The sequence below is a fragment of the Heteronotia binoei genome, chromosome 2, assembly GCF_032191835.1.
Source record: "Heteronotia binoei isolate CCM8104 ecotype False Entrance Well chromosome 2, APGP_CSIRO_Hbin_v1, whole genome shotgun sequence".
In the NCBI taxonomy this organism is placed as follows: domain Eukaryota; kingdom Metazoa; phylum Chordata; class Lepidosauria; order Squamata; family Gekkonidae; genus Heteronotia; species Heteronotia binoei.
Window position 1 is genome coordinate 142,030,796 of NC_083224.1, and position 8,917 is coordinate 142,039,712.

The 8,917-nt window shown below is 43.2% G+C and overlaps 1 protein-coding gene across 1 annotated transcript in view; it reads right to left on the reverse strand.

The window, feature by feature from the left end:
- The window catches only part of DDAH1 (dimethylarginine dimethylaminohydrolase 1), a 107,513-nt gene extending 98,938 nt beyond the window's left edge, over positions 1 to 8,575 (reverse strand). The window contains exon 1 of the mRNA XM_060232137.1: positions 8,131 to 8,575. Within this exon, the coding sequence (XP_060088120.1) occupies positions 8,131 to 8,436 (306 nt within the window). The 5' untranslated portion in view covers positions 8,437 to 8,575. The remainder of the gene's footprint in view (positions 1 to 8,130) is intronic.
- Between the last annotated feature and the right edge of the window lie 342 nt (positions 8,576 to 8,917).

The following is an 8,917-nucleotide window of genomic DNA, read 5'->3' on the forward strand; positions in this document are numbered from 1 at the left end:
TTTTTGGTAGAAAAAGCCTAGCAGGAGTTCATTTGCATATTAATCAACACCCTCTGATGCCTTGCCAGCCAGAACTGTGTTCCTGCTCAAAAAAGCCCTGAGTGAAACTATCACTCCATCCATGCATTTCCATGGTGTATCCAGTCATCCAGACACCCACCATGGAGGTGCTTAGTTGAATTAGTCACTGGAATTTTCTGGTGGCGATTTAATCCATATGAGATTCATTTTGGTGCGACATAAGGACAAGTGGGGCATGGGAGCCAGATGTGCCCATTTGATCCAGAAGAAAGGGTGGCTATGTTGGGTCAAACTGCTTGTGTGATCACACCCCCTGTTTAAGTCCAGCTGCACTCAATCTACTATACTATACTGCCTCTCTATAGCAACTGAAATTCAGTGACTATGTGCTTGACAGTAAAATATCAGCTTAAATATTTTTAAAATATAAGAAATATAATAAAATATCAAGGCAGGAAAGAAATAACTTCTTGTATTAGCAGTTTTCTCTTGGTCTGTAATTCTTGAACTACAAATTACAACTACAATGGCAAGATGATCAAGAATTCTTTAAATTACACTGCTATATCCAGTTTTTAACATAAAGTGAGATCAAACTGACCCTGAGAGATGGGAAATAGGCAAAATTTTGTTTTAAATCTTCTGTAACTCCATACTTTAAGTATACTTCAGCCTTACTGAGGTCTCTGGGGTCATGATGTCAATGTGGTGTTACCTCCCATACACCTCTAAAAATTTGCAAATTGCAAAGTACATGGTCGAATAGTATTGGATCATTCCCCACTCCCAAGCACTGAATGGGAAACTGGAATGAACATATTTTCTTAATTATCTGATATTCTCATCACAGTGACTTTGCTGCTGTTCTGTTTCTCTATTACCACAGGAAAATACTTAATGAAGTTTAGATTCTGCCCCCTTTTGCATCTGGGGTCATAATCAATGGAAACCCACAACTTAAAAAAAATTCTATTACTTGCTGTGAGGTCTATTCAGCTCCCTCTCTTGAACTAGTAAAGTACATTTTTTGTTCAGTCAAGGGCCAGTCAAACAGCACGCTCATCCTGTGCATTTCTTGTGGATTCAGACAAATCTCCTTCCTCTTCAAGTGAGCACTGACTAATACTTTGTCCAAAAGTTATGGCCATGGGTTTCACAGGTAACTGGACTGTTCAGACAACTTGGTCTTACCTGATAATTGCAAACCTCATTTATTTATTTTATTTTGTACATTTATAGTCCGCCCTTTCCCATAAGGGCTCAGGGCAGATTCCGACATGCTAAAACAGTAAAATCAACCATAAAAAATCAGAATAGTTAAAACAATTAAGCCAATAAATTAAAATTAATTATTTAAGATGGCATGGATGGTTTGAGCACATGGGGCCTAATTATCATGGGCACCCTTAAGTTGCCCTAAGATGTCAACAGTATTGACCCCAGTTGAAATGGCAGTCATTGCTGGGAGGCCAGCAGAAAGCCCTGGCCTTGGTTGAGGCAAGCCGATGTCCTTTGGGCCAGGGATGGTCGGTTGGCTGGCCGATTGTAATGTCCTTCGGGGCTCATATAGGGAGAGACGGTCCTGCAGGTATGCTAGTCCCAGGCCGTGCAAGGCTTTAAACATCAATACTAAAACCTTGAAGCGGATCTGGTACTCAATTGGTAGCCAGTGCAGACTGCGCAGCATCGGCCTACTGCTTGCCCGTACAGGCAATTCAGTTAGCAACCGTGCTGCTGCATTCTGCACCAGCTGGAGTTTCTGGATCAGTCTCAAGGGCATAGAGCGAGTTACAGTAGTCCAACCTGGAAGTGACTGTTGCATGGATCACTGTAGCTAAGTCCCAGATAGGAGCCAGATAGGGTGCTAGTTGTTTGATCTGTCGAAGATGGTGAAAAGCAGATCATGCAGCAGCTGTGACTTGGGCCTCCATAGAAAGGGTGGGATCCAGTATCACACCCAGACTCCTCACCTTCTGAACTGGCACAAGAGATGCACCATCCAGGGTGAGGAGCCGGATACCCAATCTTGGCCCCCCATGACTCAGGTACAGGACCTCCATCTTAGTTGGATTAAGCTGCAGCTGGCTCAGCTATAGCCAACCGGCCACTGCTTCCAGTGCCCTGGTCAGATGGTCTGGGGCAGAGTCTGACTGGCCGTCCATCGTCAGATAGAGTTGGGTGTCATCTCCATATTGGTGACAACCCAGCCCAAAACCTCTGGCAACCTGGGCAAGGGGGCGCATGTAGATGTTAAACATCATTGGCGAGAGAATAGCTCCCTGCGGTACACCACATTCTAGTGGATTACACAGGAAGGTCTGCTCGCCAATCGTCACCCTTTGTCCCCAACCATGAAGAAAGGAGGAAAACCACTGTAAGGCTATCCCCTGAACTCCAATGTCAGCAAGGTGGTAGGTCTTAGATCGTAATCGACCGTATCAAACACTGCTGAAAGATCTAAAAGCATTAGCAGCGCTGATCCATCTTGATCCAGATGCCTTCTAAGGTCATCTGTGAGGGCAGCCAGAGCAGTCTCTGTCCCATGACCAGGACGGAAGCCGGACTGGAAGGGGTCAAGGACAGATGCATCCTCCAGGAAAGCTTGGAACTGCTCAGCCACCACTTTCTCAATTATCTTGCCCAGAAACGGCAAGTTCGAAACTGGTCGATAATTGGAACTAATTATCACCACTGACAAAAAACTCAATTACTCAGGTCAGTTGCATCCTTAGGACATTTGGCTGGGTGCTTATTTCCTTTCTATCTGGATAGGTTGCAATGTGCACATGGGGAAATTATTTGAGTGTTCCATCACAGGGAGAAATTCAAATTCTGAGTTAGGGTTACCAATTCAAGAAATATTTGGGGACTTTGGGAGTGCAGCCAGAAGACTTCGGGGGTGGAGCCAAGTTGTGACAAGCATAATTGAACTCAAAAGGGAGTTCTAGCCATCATATTTAAAGGGACAGCACACCTTTTAAATGCCTTCCCTCCATTGGAAATAATGAATAGGGGTGCCTTATTTGGGGCTCATAGAATTGGAACCCCTCGTCCAATCTTTTTGGAACTTGGAGGGTGTTTTGAGGAGAGGCACTGGATGCTATGCTGAAAATGTGGTGCCTCTACCTCAAGAAACAGCCCCTCCTGAGCCCCAGAAATCCATGGATCAATTCTCCATTATATACCCCATGGAAATTGTTCTCCATAGGGAATAATGGAGTGCTCAGCAGACATTTCTCTCCCACCCCCACTTTCTCATGACCCTGAAGTGGGGGAGCGCCTCCAAACCGGGGGATCCCATCCCCACCTGGGGATTGGCAACCCTATTCAGAGTACATTTAACTTATTTTGTATTGCAAATTGTGATGATTTCAAAGCAGAAAAAGTGAAATGTCTATAATGACTTCTCCAGGTTTCCCTGACCCAAGGTAATAATTAAATAAACATTTTAGAATATCTTCTACATGCAAGTTCACAAGTCCATCGAAGTCATGCTAGTAGCTCTCAGATACAACTTATTCCTTTAATATTTCACATACCAGTTAGGCATTTGCTTTTCAGTAACTAAGTTTGTTCCACTTCGAATTCTGCATATGGAACTATGTAATGTTATGTTTAATTCCTTAACAAACAGCTTCCCCTCATCTCACATGCAGAACAGCAGATGGAAAGTTTTAGCTGAGATTTAAAAATGTGGGGAGAGGTGTACTGTCATACAGTTTTAGTGAAAGCTCTGGCATGATTTTAAGCTTTTAAGCTTCAATTTAGCATGTTCTAAACATAAGCATCACACAGTTAATAAATCAATCATTTGTACCTGTTTCTAAAATACCAGTCTGCATTCCTTAAGCATGAAGTTTTGTAAGATTTCATTGTTTATGAAGAGGAAATGGTTTAAATGGATTTTGTATTCTATCTTGAAATTAACAGACCAAAATTTTGAATTTATTTTGATTAAAGCAACCAGGGTATTTTAATGCAGTGTTAAATGACCAACAGGTAGACTGGCTGATGCTGGGATCCATTGTCCCATGGTGCACCAAGGCTCTGTCAGTTGTAACCAATAAAGTTGTGGCCGTTCTACCCCAACATGGTGTCTGCTTGTCTTGTATTAAGGTTTGCTTTGCTGCCACCCCACCCTTTTTGAACATTCTTATTGGATCCCCAATAAGAACAGCATTTTCTTAACCTGAGTTCTGTCCTTTAGTTGTGCTGTACTATGTATAATTTAATATTCATATTTCCTCTCACAAATTTCCAATTTATTTTAACATACAGCATTGGTGAAATGTACTGTCCTGTCAGATTAAGAAGAGTACTAAAATGTTATTTGCTCAAGGGGTAGGTATCTTTGAGTTCTTGTTTGAAGAAGAAGGGAAGGCCACATATTTTAAAAATAATCTGTTTCATATAAACACCTCAATGAACTAAAAACAATTAGACCAGTATCTTAGGATAACATACATTTTATAGCTTCAGCAGTTGTTTATGGTTAAGAAGAAAGCATTCTTCTTCACATTTGCCTCCAACTACCAAGCCTTGCATCTTTTCACTCCAGTCGCTCCCCTTCTCTCCCCTCCTTTTTCACTTTTTGTCAGTCCTCCTCTTTTCCTGTTGATAGCAATATGTAATGAAAAATGATATATGAAATTGCTTCTCTGTAATGTATGCTTCTTATGGCTTCTGGATGACCTACTCTTCCTTGACTTACTCAGGTACATGTATCATCTCCAGTGATGCTTGAGATATCTGTTTTCTGGTAAGAAGAAGAAAAGGAGAAAGAGTTGCAATTGGCAAAGGTATGTTGTACCCATTAGGGTAGTGGTCCCCAACCTTTTTGGCACCAAGGACCAGTTTTGTGGAAGACAATTTTTCCACGGGGCGCGGGATGGTTTCTGGATGATACAGTTGTGCACTTTATTTCTATTAGTTTGGTGTGGTGGTTAAGTGTGTGGACTCTTATCTAGGAGAACCGGGTTTGATTTCCCACTCCTCCACTGGCAGCTGCTGGGATGGCCTTGGGTCAGCAACAGCTCTCTCACAGCTGTCCTTGAAAGGGCAGCTTCTGGGGAAAGCTCTCTCAGCCCCATCCACCTCACAAGGCGTCTGTTGTGGGAGAGAAAGGTAAAGGAGTCTGTGAGTCACTCTGAGACTATGAAATTCAGAGTGGAGGGCAGGGTATAAATCCAATGTCGTCGTCTTATTATTATTACTACATTGTAATATATAATGAAATAATTATACAACTCATGGCTCAGTTGCTAAGAGGCCATGGACCGTACTATTGGGGACCCCTGCATTAGAACTTACTTCAACTAGAAAGCAAAAGATGACCACATCTAACACAGGGTATAACCCAGCTATTCCCCAAACACACTTTTTCTGACTTGTAATTTAAGCACACCACTCATGCATGTTTTACATTTAGCTTATGTGTAGAATTGTGAGGCCTGCACAGAGCCCAACTTTATAGGTCTGTATGAGTTTCTGTTCTGAGTGCGCCTTTTCACTGGAAGGAAGCAAAACAAGAGCTTGACTAATGCAGAATAGTATAGGAAACCTCCTATGAGTTTCACTGATTCTGCCATCTCTCTTCATCAGCAGCAACCAAATAATCTTAGCACACTGATATTCATTGTTGACATATGGGAAATTACCTGGTCATGGCAGAGGTTGTCTGGAAGGGTGCAAAGCCAGAGCACTGAACTATTCAAAAATGTAGTACTTTGTGGTACAGTCTGAATTAACAGGTTTCAGTGTATTTCTTACAGCTGTATGGGGATGAACACAGTTCTGTCATTTCTGATGTAACTACATCATATTTAAGTCAAGGCATGTTTAATGTATGTGAAATGCTGTATTTCTGGACAGTGTCCATGCAATGAACATTTTTTGCTAATTTTCAGGAGCTGGTACTGCATGGCCAATGTTTGTTATATTTTGCTGTTGTATCATTGAACAGCCCAGTTTTTCTTAGCTGCTAATCTGCTTCAGTCATTTCCCAAATCAGACTCTGCTGACTGCTTTTATTTCATTTTCTGGCTGGCTGATCTCCTCCCTGCCTGTCTGAACCGATTGCTTAGGTGGTTCCTGACATGACCGTCTTATGCCCTGGAAACCAATTACAGCTCATGGGGCACATCAGCACACTGAAACTGAATGATGCAAAATATACTTGGATTTGCTCCAACTTATATGTGGGAAGATTAATAAAAACTGCACCAAACTACAGCACACTAAAGCAAACTTTGGAAAATTCATATGGCAATCTAAAATGAAAAATATATCATAACGTGACATTAAAAAAATTAGCTCTCAGGTTTCCACAAAGAAATCTACTTCAGTGATTCTCCAACCTGGTGTTTAAAAATTACCCAGGAATTACACAAAATTACTCAAGGAAGGAAAGAACTCTTAAAATATATGTTCTGACCTACCAGACTCGTAAGTGAAGTCTGTATTTATGTAAGATACATAAATATTTATGTATCTTATATTCATTGTAAGATATTTATACATCCTAGATACAAAATGTAAGATACAAAAATATTGTATATTTCTTAATTTTAGCCATTACAATGTGTATATATAATATGACAACTACACCTGCCTGAAGCCATGTTTAGTTAAGAATATTATATTTATGAAGAAAACATGAATTACTGGTTTTGCATGAATTCAGGACACATGGGTTTCATATCTGTGCCTGAATAATCCTTTTTATGCAGAAAGATATATACGAACCTATGCCTCATTTAAAGACAGCACAGCTGGGCAAATTAATTCTCATTACAAGTTGTCAGAAGATTAAAAGCTGTTAAAATAATGAACAAGTGACAGATTTTTGTAAAACCAAATAGCAATCTATACTTGTTTGGCTGATAAGGCATCTTTAAACTTTTTGTAGTTGTGTGCAGAAATGCAATATGACTGCAATGAGCTAGCATACTAATAAAGTGAATATATGCACTTTTTCAAAGACAAACTATATAATGATTAATTAAAATGGCTGGTTCCTGTACTTTCAAAGATATATCCATCTGTGTTTTGAAGAACCTTATTTAAAATTTGCAGGAAATGTGTCTGTTCAGTAATATCTATGCCCAGTTTTCCTACTATGCATGCAAGTGTAGAATTAAAAAAAAATCTTGTGAAGATTCCTGAGGTTTTTAATTATTTGTGATGAATGTGATGTGCATCACCCTTGATCTGGCTTCATTAAAAAGAAACCTGCTGTGATTTACTCTGAAGCAAACACAAGCCACTGATGCTTCCTAAAAGCAGATGTGCAAGATCTTGTTCCGACCCACTTTTTTTTAAAATAAAAACTAATCACTTCTAAAATAGGAGAATGTAAGATGCAAAGAAAAAAGCCAAATTATCTTTTCAGACCAGTAGAATTGCAGTCATTTCTAAAACAAACCCATCACAAGGCATCGGGGCTCAGCATCTCTTCTCCCCCCCCCCTCCCCCATGAAAGCTGAATGTGATTTAGGCAAGACAATGCTAGTTTCAGAAATATTTTCCCCCACCCTCATCCCAATTTGCAGATATTGTGCAAGTCTGAAGAAAGATGAGTGATGGGAGGACTTCTGAGTTCATGAGGAACATGAGAGAGACTGTACTTGCACTGAGCATCTTCTTCCTCTGCTCTGCTATTCTCTCTTCCGCCTCCCCTCCTTCCAGCCGGCCACGCCTTACAGTACCGCACTCCACACCCAAGGCACCCAAAGAAGTCTGCCTCCGGGAGAGAGCCGCTCAGGCTCCTTGCAACCCCCCACCCCACCCCACCCCGCCGCCACACATTATACTCCACAAGCCTTCCTTTCAAGTCTAATCAATGTAACTGAGAGGAAACGGCCGCCTCCTTAGCTGTGCTTGGCAATGAACCGACCCATCCCAAGATGCAGCGGCAGAGGCTAGTGTGGTGCTGCTGACAAGACGCTTCCCCCACCCGACCTGCCCTCCCGGTCTCAACAGTCCACACCTTCCGCTGGGATGAGAAGTTGTCTCGCTCATCACAGAGGATGCGGGGCGGGAGGATCAACTCTTTCCCTCAGTTCTTGCACACCCCGCGCACCCCATACCACAGCCTGCGCGCCACGGTACCTCTTTCCTCCTGCTGGGCGCCCCCGGGCGCGTGAGGAGGGCTGTCTCCTCGCACACGACAGCCACATCCTCCACAAAGACACAGTCCGGCAGGCTCTCGTCGGCGGGCAGCTCCAGCACCTGCAGCCCCAGCTTGGTCTTCAGCACGCCGACCAGGAGCTGGTACTCCCGCTCGGCGCGCGCGAAGTCCACCTCCTTGCCCTTCTCTCGCCTCAGTGCGTGCTGGCACAGGGACTCGGGCAGAGCCCGCACCACGGCGTGGGTGCACCTCCCGAAGCTCGAGATGCTGCTGCTCAGCCCTGCCATGTTGCCAGAGGGACAGTGAGAGGGAGAAGGGCAGCGGCGGCAGGAGAGCAGGAGCCACCACAGCCCGCCTTTTCGTCTGGTTCCGCGCGCTGAGCAGCACACGAACAGGCGCAACGGCTCCCAGGCGTCTCCCTCCCCCCTTTCCCACTGAAGCGTCCTCCTCCCCTCTGAATAGGAGGAGGTGGGCGCACGCGAGAGGCTGAAGCTGCTTTGGATTGGCCAAGTGACACCAATATTTCCAGTAGTCCACCGTTCAAGGAAGCTCCCATTGGCTTGCTCTTTTGGTAGAGGGATCTGATTGGTTGAAATTGGCAAAGAAAAAAATTACCTGTGCTCTAGTCTGCAACCTTGCAGAACCTTGTAGATACCTGCCAACTGCACTTTGTTCAATAGATCAGCTTTACACAATTGCTGGTGCAGATTGCATTCATTACCTAATATCAGATATAGAATAAAGACAATATTCGGATACATGAATTCT